This window comes from Physella acuta, unplaced genomic scaffold (genome assembly GCF_028476545.2).
Source record: "Physella acuta isolate Inbredline_101_S28 unplaced genomic scaffold, ASM2847654v3 ptg000441l, whole genome shotgun sequence".
Classification (NCBI taxonomy): domain Eukaryota; kingdom Metazoa; phylum Mollusca; class Gastropoda; family Physidae; genus Physella; species Physella acuta.
The window spans coordinates 64,685-91,172 of record NW_026731960.1 but is presented as its reverse complement, the minus strand read 5'-3'; the positions used below and the strand labels follow the sequence as shown (position 1 = coordinate 91,172).

General features: G+C 39.8%; 3 protein-coding genes across 3 annotated transcripts in view; 2 read left to right on the top strand and 1 right to left on the bottom strand.

Moving 5' to 3' along the window:
• The first annotated feature begins 1,848 nt into the window (after nucleotides 1-1,848).
• Nucleotides 1,849-9,959, top strand: LOC131943105 (atrial natriuretic peptide receptor 1-like). The gene is made up of 8 exons (XM_059303129.1): nucleotides 1,849-1,922; nucleotides 2,588-2,644; nucleotides 3,645-3,722; nucleotides 5,728-5,832; nucleotides 8,211-8,282; nucleotides 8,732-8,876; nucleotides 9,024-9,170; nucleotides 9,787-9,959. Exons 1-8 carry the CDS (start codon nucleotides 1,875-1,877, stop codon nucleotides 9,957-9,959), a joined length of 825 nt encoding a protein of 274 aa, XP_059159112.1. The 5' UTR covers nucleotides 1,849-1,874.
• Nucleotides 9,960-10,453: 494 nt separating this feature from the next.
• Nucleotides 10,454-15,832, top strand: LOC131943104 (atrial natriuretic peptide receptor 2-like). Its single transcript, XM_059303128.1, has 7 exons — nucleotides 10,454-10,461; nucleotides 10,599-10,751; nucleotides 12,060-12,252; nucleotides 12,886-13,060; nucleotides 13,839-13,937; nucleotides 14,784-14,875; nucleotides 15,372-15,832. Exons 1-7 carry the CDS (start codon nucleotides 10,454-10,456, stop codon nucleotides 15,435-15,437), a joined length of 786 nt encoding a protein of 261 aa, XP_059159111.1. The 3' UTR covers nucleotides 15,438-15,832.
• A 1,577-nt stretch (nucleotides 15,833-17,409) lies between these two features.
• LOC131943093 (uncharacterized) overlaps nucleotides 17,410-26,488 on the bottom strand; it is a 40,844-nt gene continuing 31,765 nt past the window's right edge. The window contains exons 26-31 of the mRNA XM_059303111.1: nucleotides 26,121-26,269; nucleotides 24,747-24,874; nucleotides 24,245-24,351; nucleotides 23,574-23,743; nucleotides 19,714-19,838; nucleotides 17,410-17,686 (exon numbers count right to left, since the gene is read on the bottom strand). Of these exons, the coding sequence (XP_059159094.1) occupies nucleotides 17,623-17,686; nucleotides 19,714-19,838; nucleotides 23,574-23,743; nucleotides 24,245-24,351; nucleotides 24,747-24,874; nucleotides 26,121-26,269 (743 nt within the window). The 3' untranslated portion in view covers nucleotides 17,410-17,622. The remainder of the gene's footprint in view (nucleotides 17,687-19,713; nucleotides 19,839-23,573; nucleotides 23,744-24,244; nucleotides 24,352-24,746; nucleotides 24,875-26,120; nucleotides 26,270-26,488) is intronic.

Sequence of the window (26,488 nt, the reverse complement as noted above, 5' to 3'; positions counted from 1 at the left end):
ACGGTGGTTTGGTGGGGGTGACACATGACATGGTGGTTTGTGGGGGGTGACATTACATAAAGTTGAAATGTTACAAATTGGTAAATATAGGTGACAGATGACATGTTGGTAGACGGAGGTGACAGATGACATGTTGGTAGACGGAGGTGACAGATGACATGTTGGTAGATGGAGGTGACAGATGACATGTTGGTAGATGGAGGTGACAGATGACATGTTGGTAGATGGAGGTGACAGATGACATGTTGGTAGACGGAGGTGACAGATGACATGTTGGTAGATGGAGGTGACAGATGACATGTTGGTAGATGTATGTGACAGATGACATGTTGGTAGATGTATGTGACAGATGACATGTTGGTAGTTGGAGGTGAAAGATGACATGTTGGTAGATGGAGGTGACAGATGACATGTTGGTAGATGGAGGTGACAGATGACATGTTGGTAGATGTATGTGACAGATGACATGTTGGTAGATGTAGGTGACAGATGACATGTTGGTAGATGTATGTGACAGATGACATGTTGGTAGATGTAGGTGACAGATGACATGTTGGTAGATGGAGGTGACAGATGACTTGTTGGTAGATGTAGGTGACAGATGACATGTTGGTAGATGGAGGTGAAAGATGACATGTTGGTAGATGGAGGAGACAGATGACATGTTGGTAGATGTAGGTGACATATGACATGTTGGTAGATGTATGTGACAGATGACATGTTGGTAGATGGAGGTGACAGATGACATGTTGGTAGATGGAGGTGACATATGACATGTTGGTAGATGTATGTGACAGATGACATGTTGGTAGATGGAGGTGACAGATGACACGTTGGTAGATGGAGGTGACAGATGACTTGTTGGTAGATGGAGGTGACAGATGACATGTTGGTAGATGGAGGTGACAGATGACATGTTGGTAGATGGAGGTGACAGATGACATGTTGGTAAATGGAGGTGTAATATGACATGTTGGTAGACGGATGGGACAAATCACACTTTGAGCTACAGTGACAGTTGAGATGTAGCACTGAAATCAACAGATGACATCTTGTGGTGGGGCTGACAGATAATATCTGTAGTTTATTTACCTTGAGTTTAAAGCTGGCATTTGTTTCCCTGACATATGTACTGTGAAACATACGTTGATATCTAAAAGATAAAGTAGAGGTTTGGTCGTACTGGAGGTCGACTTGACATTTGTAGTCAAGGTGAGACAGCACCATGTATTGTTGAATACTAATCGTACGTCTTGTCTAGCTGGTCGATTGTATTTACCCACTGCATTACACACGTTGTCTAGTTGGTCCATTGTATTTACCCACTGCATTACACACGTTGTCTAGTTGGTCGATTGTATTTACCCACTGCATTACACACGTTGTCTAGTGGGTCCAATGTATTACCCACCTCCCCAGACTCGAACCTGCTGACCATTGTTCTCACGGTGACCTTTGCTGTCTTCATCTTGGCCTGTGTTGGAATATGCTTCATATACGTGAGGTATGTGTGTGGTTTTCTAGGTGGTACGAGTGTTTTTGTACGCTGGAGGTATATGTGTGTGTGCGTGTTTGTTTGTTTCTTGGGGATATATATATATATATATATATATATATATATATATATATATATATATATATATATATATATATATATATATATATATATATATATATCCCGACAATTATCATAGCTTTATATATGTTGATTGCCTACCTACTATATGTTGATTGCCCACCCACTAAGAATGTCAGTAATTTGTTGTTTTTTCTTTCATTGCGACTGCTGTTCATTGACCGCTAACAGGATTAAACGCAAACGAATCAACGATCAAAATGATTGGTGGAAAATTGACCCTAGTGAACTCCAGCCGATGACAAGAAACAACACAAAGTCGACGTTTTCCTTCGTTCTTCGACAGGTTGGTTTCCTCTTAAAAGGTTCCTTAACACAGATAAGAAATGGTAGCGCTAGGCATTTATTAAGAAAAGTTATGGAAGTGCTTTCAAATGGGTTTAAGTAGGACATTTCTAGAAAAGACGGATTGATCTTTTTTTTTTTGGAAAAAAAATTAATTTCGTTTTACATAGAATCCAGCTGAGATTGTCTTATCGAATCTCACTTTTGTTCACACAAATACCACACAAAAATAAAGACACCATAAGAACATGTTATACAATGTTATTGTTGTTCGGCGTTTAAAAAAGATTAGTTATACTTAAGACATTTGGTAATGTGAACTGTATTTTTAGTATTGTTTAAAGTAAAAAAGTTTCCCTTTCAAAACCTGACGGTCTATGGGGCAAGTGAAGTAGAGTTCACTTGTTTCTGTGACCTCAGCATATGAAGAGATAGTGTGGTCAGCTCTATGCCCAGCCGCCTTTACTTTCCCTAACGCGAGTTAGGTACCCGGATTCGAACTCGAGACTTACGGGTTAGCAGTCCAGCTCTCTTCCGCTAGACCACTCCGTCCCATTTAGTATTGTTTAGCTTGTTATAAAATCTACAAATATCAATGACACCAAACTCACAAGTAATAAAGACACATTTCTACTTGGCCTCGCCCCCCCCCCCCCCTTCCACTAGAGTAAGGCGGATATGGCAGAGGCAAGCACGCACGACAAGAACGTCTCCTTATACAAGGTAAGGTACTCACGCTTCTGCTAATCCTCATCACGTGCACCTACCCACCCTGCTTACCTCATCATGTGACCTACCACTGTAAGCCACACACTTCCATAGATACATTTGACACCCCCCCCCCCCACTGGATGCTTCGAGATAAAAGAAAACATTTGTGACTGTGAGTCACGGAACACCTGCGGCTATCTGTCACCTATATCTGTCGCATATGTCTGCCACGTATTGCTGCCACATTTGGTTTTCCAGTCAGCAGTCCTACTCCAGAGGCATTAGACAGACAGCCAGTGTTTCTTCCAGACTTTTTTATCCGGTGGTGGGGGGGGGGGGCTTTGAAATTTTCGAGGGGGGGGGCGGTCAACATTTTTCTGGGGGGGGGGTGGACACAGGTAAAAGTGTATGTTTACTATATAAAATCCATCTCGTTCGGGGGGGGGGGGGCGTTAGACTTTCTTCGGGGGGGGGGGGGCTAAAACACCCCCCCCCCCGAAGAGATGCCTGGAAGAAACTCTGCAGACAGCTGAGCTCATCTGTTTTAATGACATCAGCTTGCAATGGTAGTTAGTGCGGTCTGTACTATGCCAGGCCGCCCTTGTTTACTTAACGTGAGTCAGGTACCCAATAAAGCTGAATACGTATTTTTTATGTATACTCTTAATAATAAATATTGGATTTTATTAGTTTTATGAAATAAACATTTATCAATATTGAAATCAATAGTGTGTTACAACATACAAAAAGCTACCCACAATTTTCATAATTTATGGAGAATAGCAATCTACTTTTTAAAATACTTTTTGTTAAAAAACTAAGACCGACAATTTATCTATTCTTTAGGCCCAAATCCGTTTCACCTATCAGCACGGTTGACATTTTATATTTGTTGTTGTCAACATTTGTTGACGAATAGTTATATTGTTTATGCTTTAACATGAAACAATGGTATGATCCTTTTTTAAACAAATTTTTTACTTCGCTTTGACTGAGACCATTTCAATCTCAGGGTAATGTCGTCAAAGTTGAATGCCTGGACCACAAGGGCCTGTATGTGACATCACAGCTGCTGAAGGAGCTACAGCAGGTAAATCAATAAAATCTAGTACTGTAAACATCATCTAATCTAGTACTGTAAACATCATCTAATCCAGTAAACAACATCTAATCCAGTACTGTAAACATCATCTAATACAGTAAACAACATCTAATCCAGTACTGTAAACATCATCCATCTAATCCAGTACTGTAAACATCATCCATCTAATCCAGTACTGTAAACATCATCTAATCCAGTACTGTAAACGTCATATAATCCAGTACTGTAAACATCATCTAATCCAGTAATGTAAACATCATCTAATCTAGTACTGTAAACATCATCTAATCCAGTAAACAACATCTAATCCAGTACTGTAAACATCATCTAATCCAGTACTGTAAACGTCATATAATCCAGTACTGTAAACATCATCTAATCCAGTACTGTAAACATACTCTAATCCAGTACTGTAAACATCATCTAATCCAGTACTATAAACATCATCTAATCCAGTAAACAACATCTAATCCAGTACTGTAAACATCATCCATCTAATCCAGTACTGTAAACATCATCCATCTAATCCAGTACTGTAAACATCATCTAATCCAGTAAACAACATCTAATCTAGTAATGTAAACATCATCTAATCCAGTGCTGTAAACGTCATATAATCCAGTACTGTAAACATCACCTAATCCAGTACTGTAAACGTCATATAATCCAGTACTGTAAACATCATCTAATCCAGTACTGTAAACAACATCTAATCCAGTAGTATAAACATCATCTAATCTAGTACTGTAAACATCATCTAATCTAGTACTGTAAACATCATCTAATACAGTAAACAACATCTAATCCAGTACTGTAAACATCATCTAATCCAGTACTGTAAACATCATCTAATCTAGTACTGTAAACATCATCTAATCTAGTACTGTAAACATCATCTAATCTAGTACTGTAAACATCATCTAATCCAGTACTATAAACATCATCTAATCTAGTACTGTAAACATCATCTAATCTAGTACTGTAAACATCATCTAATCCAGTAAACAACATCTAATCCAGTACTGTAAACATCATCTAATCCAGTACTGTAAACATCATCTAATCTAGTACTGTAAACATCATCTAATCCAGTACTGTAAACATAATCTAATCCAGTACTGTAAACATCATCTAATCCACTAAACAACATCTAATCTAGTACTGTAAACATCATCCATCTAATCCAGTACTGTAAACTTCATCTAATCCAGTTCTGTAACTATCATCTAATCTAGTACTGTAAACATAATCTAATCCAGTACTGTAAACATCATCTAATCCAGTAAACAACATCTAATCTAGTACTGTAAACATCATCTAATCCAGTACTGTAAACATCATCTAATCTCGTACTGTCAGCATCATCTAATCCAGTAAACAACATCTAATTTAGTACTGTAAACATCATCCATCTAATCCAGTACTGTAAACATCATCTAATCCAGTTCTGTAAACATCATCTAATCTAGTACTGTAAACATCATCTAATCCAGTACTGTAAACATCATCTAATCTCGTACTGTCAACATCATCTAATCCAGTAAACAACATCTAATCCAGTACTGTAAACATCATCCATCTAATCCAGTACTGTAAACATCACCTAATCCAGTACTGTAAACATCATCTAATCCAGTACTGTAAACATAATCTAATCCAGTACTGTAAATATCATCTAATCCAGTACTGTAAACATATTTTAATACAGAACTGTAAACATAATCTAATTCAATTCTTTAAACGTAATCTAACCCAGTAGTACTCTAAACATGTTTTAATCCAGTACTGTAAACATAATTTAATACAGAATCACACTTCCAGTCAAAGATCCAAGCCATAGAACCTTAACGAGCGCCGTATCACTTATTATAACTGAGATAAACGATGTAGACCTAAAGCTGCTGACTTTTCAATATGGTATGGCTGTCAATGTAGGCCTAAAGCTATCTAACTGTCAACATCATCTTTCTAAAACACTTTTTAACTTCCCCAGATGCGAGCCATCAACCACCCTAACCTGCTGAGATTTATCGGCCTTTGTTTGGAGGCCGATGAGAAGTTTATGGTCACAGAACACTGTCCCAAAGGAGCGTTGGCGGTATTTACATTTACTGTTTGTATCGCTGTAACAATTACCTGATTGTATTTACATTTACTGTTTGTATCGCTGTAACAATTACCTGATGGTATTTACATTTACTGTTTGTATCACTGTAACAATCACCTGATTGTATTTACATTTACTGTTTGTATCACTTAACAATCACCTGATTGTATTTACATTTACTGTTTGTATCACTTAACAATCACCTGATTGTATTTACATTTACTGTTGTATCAGTGTAACAATCACATGATGGTATGTACATTTACTGTTTGTATAACTGTAACAATAGACGGTATTTACATTTACTGTTTGTATCACTGTAACAATCGGCGGTATATACAGTTATTGTTTGTATCACTGTAACGATTACCTGATGGTATTTACATTTACTGTTTGTATCACTGTAACGATTACCTGATTGTATTTACATTTACTTTTTGTATCACTGTAACAATCGGCGGTATATACATTTATTGTTTGTATCACTGTAACGATTACCTGATTGTATTTACATTTACTGTTTGTATCACTGTAACGATTACCTGATTGTATTTACATTTACTGTTTGTATCACTGTAACGATCACCTGATTGTATATACATTTACTGTTTGTATCACTGTAACAATCGACTGTATTTACATTTACTGTTTGTATCACTGTAACAATCACCTGATTGTATTTACATTTACTGTTTGTATCACTTAACAATCACCTGACTGTATTTACATTTACTGTTTGTATCACTGTAACGATTACCTGATTGTATTTGCATTTACTGTTTGTATCACTTAACAATCACCTGATTGTATTTACATTTACTGTTTGTATAACTGTAACAATCGACTGTATTTACATTTACTGTTTGTATTACTGTAACAATCGACTGTATTTACATTTACTGTTTGTATCACTGTAACAATCGGCGGTATATACATTTATTGTTTGTATCACTGTAACGATTACCTGATTGTATTTACATTTACTGTTTGTATCACTGTAACAATCGACTGTATTTGCATTTACTGTTTGTATCACTGTAACAATCACCTGATTGTATTTACATTTACTGTTTGTATCACTTAACAATCACCTGACTGTATTTACATTTACTGTTTGTATCACTGTAACGATTACCTGATTGTATTTACATTTATTGTTTGTATCACTGTAACAATCACCTGATTGTATTTACATTTACTGTTTGTATAACTGTAACAATCGACTGTATTTACATTTACTGTTTGTATTACTGTAACAATCGACTGTATTTACATTTACTGTTTGTATCACTGTAACAATCGGCGGTATATACATTTTTTGTTTGTATCACTGTAACGATTACCTGATTGTATTTACATTTACTGTTTGTATCACTGTAACGATTACCTGATTGTATTTACATTTACTGTTTGTATCACTGTAACGATTACCTGATTGTATTTACATTTATTGTTTGTATCACTGTAACAATCACCTGATTGTATTTACATTTACTGTTTGTATCACTGTAACAATCGGCGGTATATACATTTACTGTTTGTATCACTGTAACAATCACCTGATTGTATTTACATTTACTGTTTGTATCACTGTAACAATCGGCGGTATATACATTTACTGTTTGTATCACTGTAACAATCGACTGTATTTACATTTACTGTTTGTATTACTGTAACAATCGACTGTATTTACATTTACTGTTTGTATTACTGTAACAATCGACTGTATTTACATTTACTGTTTGTATTACTGTAACAATCGACTGTATTTACATTTACTGTTTGTATAACTGTAACAATAGACGGTATTTACATTTACTGTTTGTATTACTGTAACAATCGACTGTATTTACATTTACTGTTTGTATTACTGTAACAATTACCTGATTGTATTTACATTTACTGTTTGTATCACTGTAACAATCGACTGTATTTACATTTACTGTTTGTATTACTGTAACAATTACCTGATTGTATTTACATTTACTGTTTGTATCACTGTAACAATCGGCGGTATATACATTTATTGTTTGTATCACTGTAACGATTACCTGATTGTATTTACATTTACTGTTTGTATCACTGTAACAATCGACTGTATTTACATTTACTGTTTGTATCACTGTAACAATCACCTGACTGTATTTACATTTACTGATGGTATTATAACACTTGGCTGTAGAGTTAAAATATTAAGTAGTTGCGGGCCCAAGATTTAAAATAAATGTAGAAATCATGAAATCGCTCCTCAGTAATTGTCTAGCTCTGTAATATTTGTCGAGCTCTGTAATATTTGTCTAGCTCTGTAATATTTGTCTAGCTCTGTAATATTTGTCTAGCTCTGTATCTATAGAACTTTGTCTTCATAGGAAGTCGTCATGGACGAGACGTTCACACTGGACCTAGTGTTTTCCTTGTCAATCTTGAACGACATTGTCCAGGTGGGTATTGAAGGACATTGTCCAGGTGGGTGTCGAAGGACATTGTCCTGGTGGGTGTTGAAGGACATTGTCCAGGTGGGTGTTGAAGGACATTGTCCAGGTGGGTGTTAAGGACATTGTCCAGGTGGGTATTGAAGGACATTGTCCAGGTGGGTGTTGAAGGACATTGTCCTGGTGGGTGTTGAAGGACATTGTCCAGGTGGGTGTTGAAGGACATTGTCCAGGTGGGCGTTGAAGGACATTGTCCAGGTGGGCGTTGAAAGATAGGTTTGTGTTGCTGGGTATTGTCCATTTTGTTACTTGTGTTAAACAACGTATGAAGTACTAATGTCTAATTTGAATAATGAAGTCATTAGATTGGTGTAGGACTTATTTTTTAAAACTTTCTAGAATTTAAACATTTGAGCAATATCACGTGATCAGCTCCCAGTGTATGTCCCCACCCCCAGGCCCTCATGTACATCCACAAACAACCCATCCGTGTCCACGGGCGACTGACTAGCGAGGCATGCCTCATTGACTCACGCTTCTCGGTCAAGGTCGCCCATTACGGTCTACCGACCATTTACGACAACACAAAACGTCACGAAAAGGGTGAGTAGCCATTACGTCACGTGACTTCAGCAAGAAAAAGGCGATTTGGTTTTACAAGTTGCAAGTTTTTAAAAAGCTGAAAACTAAATCTAGTTAGCTCATAAAGAAAATCAAATGTATGCTAGCTTGTTATTGGCCACTTTCTAGATTTACTTTGGATGGCACCGGAAGTACTAAGATCAGGAGGGAAGGCAACACCGGAAGCAGACGTGTACAGTGTGGGGATCATCATCTCGGAGATCTTAACAAGGGACGCGCCGTTTGGACAAGAGCGAGAGTTGTACTCCATCAACGGTAAACACCACTTCTTGCTCTACAGATAATCGGATCAAGAAATATAACTCTTGTGTCTTATTTTTAGAATCGAGCTCCCCCTACTCAAAAGTAGGCCGAATACTCTGAGCTTGTCGAGTCTACGATTTGTATGTTTATAGATATAAATTACATGTCTGGGCCATCTTCACAGTGCAATGTTACATCGAAACATTATAACATTTGTGGAGTTAAAAGATAAAAAATCCGATCTTGAATCATATGAGGGGATGATGTGTCTCTTGACCCCACCCGAACCCCCAATACTTACTCGCCGAACCCCTAGGGTTTGATTGATAGAACCCACATTAAGAACCACTGGTTTAGTTTTTTATTGATAGACATGACGGTAAACGAACAAAATACTTAAATGTGATTTCTTACGTGTCTTTCATATCGTTTATTCATTGAAGTCTGTTTTGTCGCAAGCTAGTAGTAACAGCGGCCTGTTGGGATACGACTTAAGACAAAAGCTAGTTAGAAAACGACCTAATTGAACTTACGTCGCAAGTTAATTAGAATAGCTTTCTAATTAGACTTACGTCACTAGTTACTTAAACAGCGTTATTACGTAACTGACACTGTTCTGACCAACCAGAGATCGTATCCAGAATCAAAGAACACCTGGACTTCCCCCTTAGGCCAGGCTTCCAGACCGCCCCTGACATGGGGGTCATAGGTCAGCTGATGGAGAAATGCTGGGAGGAGGACCCGACTAAAAGGCTGCCACTTCTCAAATTATCCAGTTCCTTGCGTTCACTGATGGCGTAAGAATTGATTGCAACTTTACTCGTGTCCTCAATGTAAACAGAAACTCGGCTTTGTAGACCATAAGAGTTGGAGTTAAATCTAGCTAATCTCAAAACCTTGATATACAAGATATGCTGAAAGAGCATTGAAAAATAGTCCAAAAACAAATTGAGTATATATTTAATTGTTTGCATGAATTTTAAAGTAAAAAAGTTTCCCTTTCAAACCAGACGGTCTATGGGGCTAGTGAAGTAGAGTTCACTTGTTTCTGTGACCTCGGCATATGAAAAGATAGTGTGGTCAGCACTATGCCCAGCCGCCTTTACTTTCCCTAAAGTGAGTTAGGTACCCATCAGAGTTGGGTGGACTCAGGGACGGTCTACTGACTAGAACCCGGATTCAAACTTGAGACTTACGGGTTAGCAGTTCAGCTCTCTACCGCTAGACCACTCCGTCCCACTTGCTTGAATTTTAGTCTTAGCTATTTTGATTTTTGAAAATGAGATTCAATTACAATGTACGAGTTTGGAGACAAATTCTATAAATTATTTTATTAATCAGAAAAAAAAAAATTGCTTTATTGTTTGGAAATACTTTTAGAAATTCTGTTGCACACTTGAAATATCGTCTGACACGTCTCCTCCTGTTATCCCCTCCCAGGAAGGTGAACAAGTCCGGCAGTCTGGTGGACAACCTACTGCAGAGGTTGGAGAAATACAGCACCAACCTGGAGAAGATCGTGGACGAGAAGGTCGAGGAACTCAAGCAAGAGAAGCAGAAATCTGAGGAGCTTCTTAAACAGATGCTGCCCGCGTAAGTCATGCCCCAACAGATGCTGCCCGCGTAAGTCATGCACCAACAGATGCTGCCCGCGTAAGTCATGCCCCAACAGATGCTGCCCGCGTAAGTCATGCCCCAACACATGCTGCCCGCGTAAGTCATGCCCCAACACATGCTGCCCGCGTAAGTCATGCCCCAACACATGCTGCCCGCGTAAGTCATGCCCCAACAGATGCTGCCCGCGTAAAAATAGATGCTGCCCAGACATGCCCACATGTTACTGACTCTAACAACTAAATCGCTAAACATGTTTGTCTTTGTACAAAATTGTTGCATTACTTGGTGAGATAATGCAGCAATCAATTCTGTTTAAAAATATTTCAAAATATTTCAAAGGATTTAATTTCTGTTTTTTTTTGTTTATTCTAAGACCATATTCAAAACGAGTTTTCTTAAGTCACGCCCAATAAGCCAGCCATTTTGAATTTTCATCAATTAAACTTAATTAAACTTAATTATTAATTGACGTCACAGCTTGACGTTTCATTATTAAGGGGCACAATGCATCTCGCAAGGGACAGAATCAACTTTAATTTTGTTTAAGGGCATGATAATGTCTAGATTGACATCGCAAAATGACATCGCCCACAATGGCATTTAAAAATGGCTTCACTCAAGATGTCATCTAATAACATGAAGCTACCTAGACTGACATTACAAAAAATTGTATTCAGAATTACTTCTAAAATGACAGTAGCACTAATTAATCAGAATGACGTAAGCAAATACTAACACCTGAAATGGCGTAATTCCGAATCACATCCAAAGGACAGAAACCAGAGTGACATTAAAAATGTCTCCAACCAGTATGACACTATAAACATCAGCCAACATGCTATCTAAATTCATCTAAAAATCCAAACGGACATCATCCCGAATAAACTCAAAAAAATGACATAATCTAGAATGGAATTGTAGGCGACATCCCCATAATGACATCTAATTTGACAGTCAGAAAGAAAGGAAAAATAATATTCCCCAGAAGGACATCTGCAATGACATTACCCAGAGTGACATCTAAAATGTTATAATGTAAAATTACATCACCTAGAATGACATCGACGTGACATCTTTCATAGCGATATCAAAACTGGCATTATTCAGAAAGACATCTACTATGACATTAGAATGACATGTAAAATGCCACAATCCAAAATACCCCCCCCCCCCCCCAGCAGCGTGGCAAACAGCCTAAAGAACGGTGGAGCCAGAGTTCTAGAACTATTTGACCCTTTAGTTCCTTTTTTCTTTAATCTGACCATCCCTGTGTCACATCTACAGGAGCGTGGCAGACAGACTGAAGGCCGGCCTGACGGTGGAGCCAGAGTTCTACGACTGTGTGACCATCTACTTCAGCGACATCGTCGGCTTCACCGTCATCTGCTCCCAGCTCAAGCCGGAGCAGATCATCATCTTCCTCAACGAGCTCTACTCCTGCTTCGATGACGTCATCGGCAGCTTTGATGTCTACAAGGTGGGTCCAGGCATTAGGTGCAGAGACACCTGGGTATTTCTCTTGGGTGGGGGTGGGAGGGGGTGGGGCGGTCAATAGGGAAACACGTCAGAATAAATTGACTTAGCGGTAGAGAGCTGGACTGCCAACCCGTAATTCTCGGTTTCGAATCCGGCTTCAAGTCAGTAGACCTTCCCTGAGTCCACACTATCTCTTCATATGCCGAGGTCACAGAAACAGGTGAGCTCTACTTCACTAGCCCTATAGACCGTCAGGTTTGAAAAGGGAACTTTACTTTTACAATAGGAAAACATTGTACATGGAGGACAGACACTTGTTGAAGTATACATTTTGTATATATATATATATATATATATATATATATATATATATATATATATATATATATATATATATATATATATATATATATATATATATATATATATATATATATATATATATCATTTGCGCGAAGGGGGCTATATGGAAACATGGTACAATAAGTTGACTTTTTCAATAGAAAACATTGTACACGGAGAACAGACACTGGTTGAAGTATACAGTATAGTTTCCATAGAAATTATATTTTATCCGGGGGAGGGGGGAAGGGGATGCCTGAAAGAAACTCTGGTTATGTTGTGAATTCTGCAGGTGGAGACCATAGGCGACGCTTACATGGTGGTCTCTGGTCTGCCGAACCGGAACGGCAATGAGCATGCGCGGCAGATTGCTCGGATGTCCTTGGCCTTGCTCCGGGTGATTTCCGAGTTCAAGGCATCGGGGTTTCCCCAGACTGTCATCAAGCTGAGGATTGGACTGAACTCAGGCAAGTTTTTATCGGGGTTTCCCCAAACTGTCATCAAGCTGAGGATTGGACTGAACTCAGGCAAGTTTTTATCGGGGTTTCCCCAAACTGTCATCAAGCTGAGGATTGGACTCAACTCAGGCAAGTTTTTATATGGGTAGCGGAGGAGTAGGAAAAATAAATGTTTGTTCCAAAGCTAGGTAAACAGTGACCACCTTAGGCACACCCAGCACTGAAGGGTACCTGACTTATATCAGGGAAAACAAAGGTGGAGCAAAGTACTGACCAAGCTGTCTCCTCTTATACCACGATCAAGGAAACAGGTGACATTATTAGCCCTATGGACGCCATGTCCGAAAGGGTAATTTACTTACAGGACGTAGACTACAAAGGTGGACCACTGTCAGTCTCTTAGAATTTAAAATTTCACTTATGTAAATGATGTACATTGTTTATGTGCTCGTAGTAGTCGTGTTCCAGAGTTTTCATGTACTCTGTAGGTCCTGTATGTCCTATGTACCGTTCTGACATATGTCCTACACCCCCAGGTCCTGTATGTCCTCTATGTCCTGTATACTGTCCTAAAATATGTCCTACACCCTTAGGTCCTCTATGCCCTATATACTGTCCTAACATATGTCCTCCACCCCAGGTCCTGTATGTCCTGTATGTCCTCTATACTGCCCTAACATATGTCCTACACCCCCTAGGTCCTCTATGTCCTATATACTGTCCTATGTCCTCCACCCCGAGGTCCTATATGTACTATGTACTGTCCTAACATGTCCTCCACCCCCAGGTCCTGTGTGTGCTGGTGTAGTCGGTCTAAAGATGCCACGTTATTGTTTGTTTGGTGACTCGGTCAATACGGCGTCAAGGATGGAGTCCAACGGTGTCGGTAAGTTCCCTGGTCTAGTGTGTCGGTAAGTTCCCTGGTCTAGTGTGTGGGTAAGTTCCCTGGTCTAGTGTGTGGGTAAGTTCCCTGGTCTAGTGTGTGGGTAAGTTCCCTGGTCTAGTGTGTGGGTAAGTTCCCTGGTCTAACGGTGTCGGTAAGTTCCCTGGTCTAACGGTGTCGGTAAGTTCCCTGGTCTAACGGTGTCGGTAAGTTCCCTGGTCTAGTGTGTGGGTAAGTTCCCTGGTCTAGTGTGTGGGTAAGTTCCCTGGTCTAGTGTGTGGGTAAGTTCCCTGGTCTAGTGTGTGGGTAAGTTCCCTGGTCTAACGGTGTCGGTAAGTTCCCTGGTCTAACAGTGTCGGTAAGTTCCCTGGTCTAACGGTGTCGGTAAGTTCCCTGGTCTAGTGTGTGGGTAAGTTCCCTGGTCTAGTGTGTGGGTAAGTTCCCTGGTCTAGTGTGTGGGTAAGTTCCCTGGTCTAGTGTGTGGGTAAGTTCCCTGGTCTAGTGTGTGGGTAAGTTCCCTGGTCTAGTGTGTGGGTAAGTTCCCTGGTCTAGTGTGTGGGTAAGTTCCCTGGTCTAGTGTGTGGGTAAGTTCCCTGGTCTAGTGTGTGGGTAAGTTCCCTGGTCTAACGGTGTCGGTAAGTTCCCTGGTCTAACGGTGTCGGTAAGTTCCCTGGTCTAACGGTGTCGGTAAGTTCCCTGGTCTAGTGTGTGGGTAAGTTCCCTGGTCTAGTGTGTGGGTAAGTTCCATACCAACATACACATAGAAAATAGGAAAATCACTACAGTGTACATAAAAACTATCTATGAAAATCACTACCAACATGTTTTATTGACATATTTTCAATCCAGAATTAAAGATCCACATGAGTCAGAGTACAGTCGACATCCTTCAGACGTTTGGCAGCTTTACAATACAGTCGCGGGGACAGATAGAGATTAAGGTATTTACTTGGAATTTCCGAAAAGTATATACTAGTCAACCGTATTATCCACTTGATAACAAAATGTTAATGTTGCTTTTTCATATACAAGTAGTAAGCGGGAAAATCCTGAACGTGGCGAGAAAAATAAAATGTTTTTAAAATAAAGAGAAAGTAAAATAATAATTACTTTTTAACCACCGTAATTGTTTTTATTATACTGTTTAAATCATATTAAAAACTTTTAATAATATTATGTATCATTTTGGACTAATGAGAATCAGTTAAGCATAATACTTCTTTGGCGATTTGCTAATTAAATGTATTTTTTTTTTAATAAACTGGGCAAAGGCCATTAACTATTTCATGTATTCTTTTCATAATTAATGCGATGCCACCTAAAAAAGATTTTCTAAATTGCGATGTATCAAATGACATACTTAGATACTATAGCATAAGATAAATATGAAATCTGTGCAAATAAAGAGACTAAATGTATTATTTTAACTCCCATTAGGGCAAGGGTGTGATGGAGACCTACTGGCTACTTGGTGAAGACAGTTCGGATCTTGGAGCTACATAAAGTACAGGAGCAGCAGATGCCAGAACTGAATTGAACATTTGGCAGTGCAAGCACTCACTGTAGCATTTATTATACCAACATTGGTCGCTCATGAAATATCTTACACATTTTAGCGACCAATGTTTTACTAAAGAGAGGAACTTTAAAATTGTCGTTTTTAGTTCACTTAAAGCATTAGTGCAATAAAGTTTTTGTGCTTGTTTTATTAGCAATTATAACACAAAATATCATCGTACTGATTTCTCTGGTGACCGGAAAATGTGCAATGGAGAAAAATTTCGCACACAAATGTACGCAAAGGAATTTCTTATTTAAATCGGGCATTTGTTGACATTTGCAAAGAATGGTAACATGTACGGAATAGAATTAGTTTGTATTTACGCAGTTTTCTGTACGCGCAACTTTTCGTTGCGCTGTTTTCCGTTTGTGCATTTTCTAGGAGCCGGTTTCTCTACTCACTTGTGATCTTGACCATTCTTTTTAATATTGTATTAAAGAACTACTGATGGTCTTATATAGAATTCAACGATTTTAAAAAAAAATGAAATAAAATAAATATTTAAAATGTGGAAGATTTTGATTTTAATATTTTCTAACAGAAAATAAAACTGACAGTTCAATGGTGTGTGTAGCACCGTAGCAAGTAGAATGTGTAGTGAGATTGTGACGTGTGTGTTTGATGTGTTTAGCACAGTGGCAAGTAGAATGTGTAGTGAGATTGTGACGTTAGTTTTTGATGTGTTTAGCACAGTGGCAAGTAGAATGTGTAGTGAGATTGTGACGTGTGTGTTTGATGTGTTTAGCACAGTGGCAAGTAGAATGTGTAGTGAGATTGTGACGTTAGTTTTTTATGTGTTTAGCACAGTGGCAAGTAGAATGTGTAGTGAGATTGTGACGTTAGTTTTTGATGTGTTTAGCACAGTGGCAAGTAGAATATGTAGTGAGATTGTGACGTTAGTTTTTGATGTGTTTAGCACAGTGGCAAGTAGAATGTGTAGTGAGATTGTGACGTTAGTTTTTGATGTGTTTAGCACAGTGGCAAGTAGAATGTGTAGTGAGATTGTGACGTTAGTTTTTGATGTGTTTAGCACAGTGGCAAGTAGAATGTGTAGTGAGATTGTGACGTGTGTGTTTGATGTGTTTAGCACAGTGGCAAGAAGAATGTGTAGTGAGATTGTGACGTTAGTTTTTGATGTGTTTAGCACAGTGGCAAGTAGAATATGTAGTGAGATTGTGACGTTAGTTTTTGATGTGTTTAGCACAGTGGCAAGTAGAATGTGTAGTGAGATTGTGACGTTAGTTTTTGATGTGTTTAGCACAGTGGCAAGTAGAATGTGTAGTGAGATTGTGACGTTAGTTTTTGATGTGTTTAGCACAGTAGCAAGTAGAATGTGTAGTGAGATTGTGACGTGTGTGTTTGATGTGTTTAGCACAGTGGCAAGTAGAATGTGTAGTGAGATTGTGACGTTAGTTTTTTATGTGTTTAGCACAGTAGCAAGTAGAATGTGTAGTGAGATTGTGACGTGTGTGTTTGATGTGTTTAGCACAGTGGCAAGTAGAATGTGTAGTGAGATTGTGACGTTAGTTTTTGATGTGTTTAGCACAGTGGCAAGTAGAATGTGTAGTGAGATTGTGACGTTAGTTTTTGATGTGTTTAGCACAGTGGCAAGTAGAATGTGTAGTGAGATTGTGACGTGTGTGTTTGATGTGTTTAGCACAGTGGCAAGTAGAATGTGTAGTGAGATTGTAACGTTAGTGTTTGATGTGTTTAGCACAGTGGCAAGTAGAATGTGTAGTGAGATTGTGACGTTAGTTTTTGATGTGCTTAGCACAGTGGCAAGTAGTGTTTCTTCCAGACTTTTTCTCCGGGGGGGGGGGGCACTTGATATTTTCGGGTTTACATATTTCTATATATATTCCGTTGGGGTGGGGGGGTAGATTTTCTACGTAAAAAACAACAACACAGAGTAGAGAATATATAATGCTTTTTAAAATTATAAATACAAATTAATTTTCTAGGCACGGAGAACCAAATCAAGAAAAATGTCGTGAAGTTTTGTCTAGGGTCATCATTAGGGCTACGTCTTCAAGACACATGCTGTCACATGTTGCTGTCCAACAGCGAGACACTAAGCTGTTGCCTGTCCAACTGGAGCTGGACAGCGATGCCGAGAGTGCCGGCTGTTTACGTAAACAAGTTGTCCAGTTTGGCGCAAATGTCCGGCTCTGTATCAGCCACTGTCGCCATCCTGTGAAATTAGTATGTGAAAACACATTTAGGTCCTATATAAATATCCAATATGTGAAAACGCTTTTAGTCTCACATGAATATAAAATATGTGAAAACACATTTATGTCCTATATAAATATCCAATATTTGAAAACGCTTTTAGTCTCATATGAATATAAAATATGTGAAAACACATTTAGGTCCTATATAAATATCCAATATGTGAAAACGCTTTTAGTCTCACATGAATATAAAATATGTGAAAACACATTTAGGTCCTATATAAATATCCAATATGTGAAAACGCTTTTAGTCTCACATGAATATAAAATATGTGAAAACACATTTAGGTCCTATATAAATATCCAATATGTGAAAACGCTTTTAGTCTCACATGAATATAAAATATGTGAAAATTTTATTGTCCCACATAAATACCAAATATGTGAAAACTTTTTAGTCCCACATAAATACCAAATATGTGAAAACTTTTTAGTCCCACATAAATACCAAATATGTGAAAACTTTTTAGTCCCACATAAATACCAAATATGTGAAAAGTTTCAGAATCGATATCCTAAACTAAATAATACATTTTAAAAGCCACTAAGAGGTTATCCATAAAGGACGTCACGCTTTTAAAACAGTTTTTAAAAATTTAAAGTAATAAGGTGGAAACAATTACAAATGGCTCCCACAAGTTTATATACATGATTTAACAGCCCGCAAGCTATGAGGTATCAATCGGTCAATTTTAGATTCGATTACAGCTTTGTAACATTACAAATTTGTAACATTACAGCTTTGTAACATTACAGCTTTGTAACATTACAGCGTTGTAACATTACAGCTTTGTAACCTTACAGCTTTGTAACATTACAGCGTTGTAACATTACAGCTTTGTAACATTACAGCGTTGTAACATTACAGCTTTGTAACATTACAGTTTTGTAACATTACAGCTTTGTAACATTACAGCTTTGTAACATTACAGCTTTGTAACCTTACAGCTTTGTAACATTACAGCGTTGTAACATTACAGCTTTGTAACATTACAGCTTTGTAACATTACAGCTTTGGAACATTACAGCTTTGTGACATTACAGCGAACAAATTAATCACAAATTGACGTGGGACACAATGGCTGACAATTTCTGTCAGGTATCCTAGGATTTGTTTGGCAACACACCAGGTTTCAACTAATGATTGGCACACAAAAAGTAATGAGACACGACTTAAGGGCTTGTCCGTAAATAACGATTCTTTAATTGGGGAGAGGGGGGGGGGGAAATTAACTGTGATAATTTTAGAGGAATGTTTAATACTGGGTTTTCGCAGGGTTTTCTATACTAATTGAAGGTGTATTTAAAACTGAATCAATAATGCAAATATATGTAGCGGAGTGTAAAATGTAAATTGTCAAAAAGATAATTTTATTTAATGACGGCGTCATAGAAAAAAGATACAAAACGATTGGTAAACACAACAGTGACCACTACAAGACAAACAGTGACCACCACTGGACAGTGACCACCACTGGACAGTCAGTGACCACCACAGGAAAGTGACCACCACTGGACAGTCAGTGACCACCACTGGACAGTCAGTGACCACCACAGGAAAGTGACCACCACTGGACAGTGACCACCACAGGACAGTCAGTGACCACCACAGGAAAGTGACCACCACTGGACAGTGACCACCACAGGACAGTCAGTGACCACCACAGGAAAGTGACCACCACTGGACAGTGACCACCACAGGACAGTCAGTGACCACCACAGGACAGTCAGTGACCACCACAGGAAAGTGACCACCACAGGACAGTGACCACCACAGGAAAGTGACCACCACTGGACAGTGACCACCACAAGACAGACAGTGACCACCACAGGACAGTCAGTGACCACCACAGGACAGTGACCACCACAGGACAGTCAGTGACCACCACAGGAAAGTGACCACCACTGGACAGTCAGTGACCACCACAAGACAGACAGTGACCACCACAGGACAGTAACCACCACAAGACAGACAGCAACCAACCATTTCCTTGTCTCTGTGATGACAAAGTTTCTGGCCTCAAAGAGCTGACAATTTGTCGTCATGTCCATCAGCAGGAGTGTGTAGTGGATGATCTCATCTTTCTTCTGTCGGCTCTTGATGAGGATCTGAGACACAGGACACGTTAGTAATATTGATGAGGATCTGAGACACAGGACACGTTAGTAACATTGATGAGGATCTGAGACAACAGGACACGTTAGTAACATTGATGAGGATCTGAGACACAGGACACGTTAGTAACATTGATGAGGATCTGAGACACATGACACGTTAGTAACATTGATGAGGATCTGAGACACAGGACACGTTAGTAACATTGATGAGGATCTGAGACACAGGACACGTTAGTAACATTGATGAGGATCTGAGACACAGGACACGTTAGTAACATTGATGAGGATCTGAGACACAGGACACGTTAGTAACATTGATGAGGATCTGAGACACAGGACACGTTAGTAACATTGATGAGGATCTGAGACACAGGACACGCTGGTAACATTCATAATGAAGCTTAAATAGGATGGACTTAAACTATACCCCACTTTGAGACACAGAAATAACGGCTCCATAAATTTAGGTGACACGAATGTAAACCTTAATTTGTTAATTTGTCAGCCTGAAACATTATGATATATGTAAATTTTAAAATGCCCACAGATGAAGGTTATGATTTTTAACCCGTCACAAAGGCGACAAGGGAACTCACCCTAAATGGCAAGTAGATGACAAGGGAACTCACCCTAAATGGCAAGTAGATGACAAGGGAACTCACCCTAAATGGCAAGTAGATGACAAGGGAACTCACCCTAAATGGCAAGTAGATGACAAGGGAACTCACCCTAAATGGCAAGTAGATGACAAGGGAACTCACCCTAAATGGCAAGTAGATGACAAGGGAACTCACCCTAAATGGCAAGTAGATGACAAGGGAACTCACCCTAAATGGCAAGTAGATGACAAGGGAACTCACCCTAAATGGCAAGTAGATGACAAGGGAACTCACCCTAAATGGCAAGTAGATGACAAGGGAACTCACCCTAAATGGCAAGTAGATGACAAGGGAACTCACCCTAAATGGCAAGTAGATGACAAGGGAACTCACCCTAAATGGCAAGTAGATGACAAGGGAACTCACCCTAAATGGCAAGTAGATGACAAGGGAACTCACCCTAAATGGCAAGTAGATGACAAGGGAACTCACCCTAAATGGCAAGTAGATGACAAGGGAACTCACCCTAAATGGCAAGTAGATGACAAGGGAACTCACCCTAAATGGCAAGTAGATGACAAGGGAACTCACCCTAAATGGCAAGTAGATGACAAGGGAACTCACCCTAAATGGCAAGTAGATGACAAGGGAACTCACCCTAAATGGCAAGTAGATGACAAGGGAACTCACCCTAAATGGCAAGTAGATGACAAGGGAACTCACCCTAAATGGCAAGTAGATGACAAGGGAACTCACCCTAAATGGCAAGTAGATGACAAGGGAACTCACCCTAAATGGCAAGTAGATGACAAGGGAACTCACCCTAAATGGCAAGTAGATGACAAGGGAACTCACCCTAAATGGCAAGTAGATGACAAGGGAACTCACCCTAAATGGCAAGTAGATGACAAGGGAACTCACCCTAAATGGCAAGTAGATGACAAGGGAACTCACCCTAAATGGCAAGTAGATGACAAGGGAACTCACCCTAAATGGCAAGTAGATGACAAGGGAACTCACCCTAAATGGCAAGTAGATGACAAGGGAACTCACCCTAAATGGCAAGTAGATGACAAGGGAACTCACCCTAAATGGCAAGTAGATGACAAGGGAACTCACCCTAAATGGCAAGTAGATGACAAGGGAACTCACCCTAAATGGCAAGTAGATGACAAGGGAACTCACCCTAAATGGCAAGTAGATGACAAGGGAACTCACCCTAAATGGCAAGTAGATGACAAGGGAACTCACCCTAAATGGCAAGTAGATGACAAGGGAACTCACCCTAAATGGCAAGTAGATGACAAGGGAACTCACCCTAAATGGCAAGTAGATGACAAGGGAACTCACCCTAAATGGCAAGTAGATGACAAGGGAACTCACCCTAAATGGCAAGTAGATGACAAGGGAACTCACCCTAAATGGCAAGTAGATGACAAGGGAACTCACCCTAAATGGCAAGTAGATGACAAGGGAACTCACCCTAAATGGCAAGTAGATGACAAGGGAACTCACCCTAAATGGCAAGTAGATGACAAGGGAACTCACCCTAAATGGCAAGTAGATGACAAGGGAACTCACCCTAAATGGCAAGTAGATGACAAGGGAACTCACCCTAAATGGCAAGTAGATGACAAGGGAACTCACCCTAAATGGCAAGTAGATGACAAGGGAACTCACCCTAAATGGCAAGTAGATGACAAGGGAACTCACCCTAAATGGCAAGTAGATGACAAGGGAACTCACCCTAAATGGCAAGTAGATGACAAGGGAACTCACCCTAAATGGCAAGTAGATGACAAGGGAACTCACCCTAAATGGCAAGTAGATGACAAGGGAACTCACCCTAAATGGCAAGTAGATGACAAGGGAACTCACCCTAAATGGCAAGTAGATGACAAGGGAACTCACCCTAAATGGCAAGTAGATGACAAGGGAACTCACCCTAAATGGCAAGTAGATGACAAGGGAACTCACCCTAAATGGCAAGTAGATGACAAGGGAACTCACCCTAAATGGCAAGTAGATGACAAGGGAACTCACCCTAAATGGCAAGTAGATGACAAGGGAACTCACCCTAAATGGCAAGTAGATGACAAGGGAACTCACCCTAAATGGCAAGTAGATGACAAGGGAACTCACCCTAAATGGCAAGTAGATGACAAGGGAACTCACCCTAAATGGCAAGTAGATGACAAGGGAACTCACCCTAAATGGCAAGTAGATGACAAGGGAACTCACCCTAAATGGCAAGTAGATGGGATCTTTGATGATAACTCACCCTAAATGGCAAGTAGATGACAAGGGAACTCACCCTAAATGGCAAGTAGATGACAAGGGAACTCACCCTAAATCGCAAGTAGATGACAAGGGAACTCACCCTAAATGGCAAGTAGATGGGATCTTTGATGATAACTCACCCTAAATGGCAAGTAGATGACAAGGGAACTCACCCTAAATGGCAAGTAGATGACAAGGGAACTCACCCTAAATGGCAAGTAGATGACAAGGGAACTCACCCTAAATGGCAAGTAGATGACAAGGGAACTCACCCTAAATGGCAAGTAGATGACAAGGGAACTCACCCTAAATGGCAAGTAGATGACAAGGGAACTCACCCTAAATGGCAAGTAGATGACAAGGGAACTCACCCTAAATGGCAAGTAGATTGGATCTTTGATGATAACTCACCCTAAATGGCAAGTAGATGACAAGGGAACTCACCCTAAATCGCAAGTAGATGACAAGGGAACTCACCCTAAATGGCAAGTAGATGGGATCTTTGATGATAACTCACCCTAAATGGCAAGTAGATGACAAGGGAACTCACCCTAAATGGCAAGTAGATGACAAGGGAACTCACCCTAAATGGCAAGTAGATGACAAGGGAACTCACCCTAAATGGCAAGTAGATGACAAGGGAACTCACCCTAAATGGCAAGTAGATGACAAGGGAACTCACCCTAAATGGCAAGTAGATGACAAGGGAACTCACCCTAAATGGCAAGTAGATGACAAGGGAACTCACCCTAAATGGCAAGTAGATGACAAGGGAACTCACCCTAAATGGCAAGTAGATGACAAGGGAACTCACCCTAAATGGCAAGTAGATGACAAGGGAACTCACCCTAAATGGCAAGTAGATTGGATCTTTGATGATTTCCTCCCCGTGGATGGCATGGATGACGTTATCCTCGACATCCATGAAGGAGCCGATCTTGTAGAGAAGCTCTGGGTCCAGGAGCTCTGACAGTCTCAGGAGGAACATGTCGGACACCGGCTTGAGGATCTGGGTGTCTGAAACATGATAGGGGGAGGGGGTGGAGGAGGGGATTGGTGAAATCATAGACAAATTCAGGTTAGAGATTTTTAGAAAAGTCTAACTTTCTAATTTCTGCAACTTCTGAGGTTATAGATTCAGGTTATAGATTCCGGTTATAGATTTAAGTTATAGATACAAACACCAATGAAATTATTAAGGCTATAGCGTACCAATCATAATTGAGGCTTGAAAGGAAAAATCCTTACAATATTAAAATCTTACGACCTTAAAATTATTAAAACATGAGCACATTATCACTAATTAATGCACTAGCTTACCAATCTTAATTTAAATGACGAACCATTATAACAGTACGATCTTACCAATCTGAATTAATTAAAGGATGAGCTCATTAGCACTAATTAAGGTACTAGCTTACCAATCTTAATTGAAACGACGAACGCTTATAACAGTACGATCTCACCAATCTAAATTAAAGGATGAGCTCATTAGCACTAATTAAGGCCTGAGCTTACCAACCATCCTGAGTAAACTGTTGCGTGTGATCTTGGTGTTGAGGATCCAGTGATACATGAGCTTCAGATAACGCGGTGCCTGTTTGGACACGAGTAGCGTCCCCTTGCTGTACATAGAGTATATGGGATTGTTATAAGACTTAGCTTTAACATACCTCACACGTATGCCGTAACAAATGTATAGAGAAATTATTTGGTTTTTTAGAAAAGTCTCAGTGTTCTAATATTAGTTAAGTTTAATAGTCAGTCATACTAAATCTAAGTTAAAATGTGTATTTGCCATACCGAAAGACGATACTTTTTCAACAAGAGGACGAGTTGAAAGCTACAATTACAAACCTCAACCCTAACCCTAAACATATCACTGGATTAATCGCTGACCCTAATCCGTATACTAGCCACAACCCAACACCTCCCTGTGCTAGTGTAAAATTTTGCCAGTGTTTCTATGGAAACGGTCAAGTCCAGATAAGCCGTAGCAGACACAACAAGGGGAACGTACTAGGATCTCATGGTGAAGAGCAGACGATCGATCGTCTTGTCCAGTCCCATAATCTCCAGGATGGAGATGAGTCGCAGGATGCCACGGTCCTGGACGTTCAGGTTGTCCTCGAAGCAGCGCTTCAAAATCTGGAAGAGGAATCTTTGAGGTAGCGACAATGGAATCTTTGAGGTAGCGACAATGGAATTTTTGTGGTAGCGACAATGGAATCTTTGTGGTAGCGACAATGGAATCTTTGTGGTAGCGACAATGGAATCTTTGTGGTAGCGACAATGGAATCTTTGTGGTAGCGACCATGGAATTTTTGTGGTAGCGACAATGGAATCTTTGAGGTAGCGACAATGAAATCTTTGTGGTAGCGACAATGAAATCTTTGAGGCAGCGACAATGGAATCTTTGTGGTAGCGACAATGGAATCTTTGTGGTAGCGACCATGGAATTTTTGTGGTAGCGACAATGAAATCTTTGTGGTAGCGACAATTGTGGCGTAGGCAGATGGGATTGGTTATGGTAGGGGATGGGGATGGCGGCGTGGGGGTCCCATTACATATATGTATATAGTCTATAGTCTATATAGTCTATATATAGTCTCTCTCTCTCTCTCTCTCTCTCTCTCTCTCTCTCTCTCTCTCTCTCTCTCTCTCTCTATATATATATATATATATATATATATATATATATATATATATATATATATATATATATATATATTCCATCACGATTTGAATAAAAATAACTATTGTTTACATGACGATCGAAATTTTGAAATCGTAGGCTCAAAACAGCAGGAACGAGACGACGTCAATAATAATTTATCGAGGCGATAATTTTAATTTCGGGGCTCTTGGGAGTGGTTATAACCCGCTTAAAACACACCACTGCCTACGCCACTCTAGCTAACCCAAATCTTCATTTAAAGAAACAGTAGGTTAGTATTACTCTGGCAAGCTTTACTGTACTGTTTAATTTTAAAAAGTGTTAGAGAAACGTTTCCATTGCGTAGCAGATAAGGATCGGATTACATAGTATGGACTGGATACGATTACTACAACACGCGAAGTCATTATATACATTATTTTCAATGCTATTGTATCTCCCCCCCCCCCATCCCCGCTGTCTCTCGCTCTCCTTACTTATCTACCATGATTTTGACCTTTTAACAATGTTACAGGGATATCGTATTGGCGTCATGTGACAAAATGTGACAAAACGTGACAAAATGTGACGGAATGTGACAGAATGTGACAGAATGTGACAGAATGTGACAGAATGTGACAAAATGTGACGGAATGTGACAGAATGTGACAGAATGTGACGAAATGTGACGGAATGTGACAGAATGTGACAGGTTGTGTGTGACCGGATGTGACCTACCGTTACGATTATGGCTGACCATTTCGTTTTGCCTTTCTCCGTCTCTATCTCCTTCTCCGGGTAGCCCAGGAGGATGACCATCCTCCACCAGATCTGCTTGAAGGCTTTCTCTTTCTTCATGCACTTCACCAACTGTAGCAGCAGCACATCTAGAGTAACAGGGGCGATGTTTTATAAGGTGGCAGACACCCCTCCCCCCCCCAACATATAGTATGGCTATCAGCAGCACATTTGGAGTAACAGTGGCGATGTTTTATTAGGTGGCAGCGACAACCCCCCCCCCCCCAACATATAGTATGGCTATCAGCAGCACATTTGGAGTAACAGTGGCGATGTTTTATTAGGTAGCGGACCCCCCCCCCCCCCAA

Bases quoted from the DNA above. Each gene is read 5' to 3' on its own strand.
- LOC131943105 (XM_059303129.1), top strand. From the start codon at position 1,875: ATGACAAGAAACAACACAAAGTCGACGTTTTCCTTCGTTCTTCGACAG. The intron at 8,877-9,023 runs GTGAGTAGCCAT...GCCACTTTCTAG, and splicing joins CACAAAACGTCACGAAAAGG to ATTTACTTTGGATGGCACCG. The intron at 9,171-9,786 runs GTAAACACCACT...CTGACCAACCAG, and splicing joins AGAGTTGTACTCCATCAACG to AGATCGTATCCAGAATCAAA.
- LOC131943104 (XM_059303128.1), top strand. The intron at 10,752-12,059 runs GTAAGTCATGCC...TCACATCTACAG, and splicing joins CTTAAACAGATGCTGCCCGC to GAGCGTGGCAGACAGACTGA. The intron at 13,938-14,783 runs GTAAGTTCCCTG...TTTTCAATCCAG, and splicing joins GATGGAGTCCAACGGTGTCG to AATTAAAGATCCACATGAGT.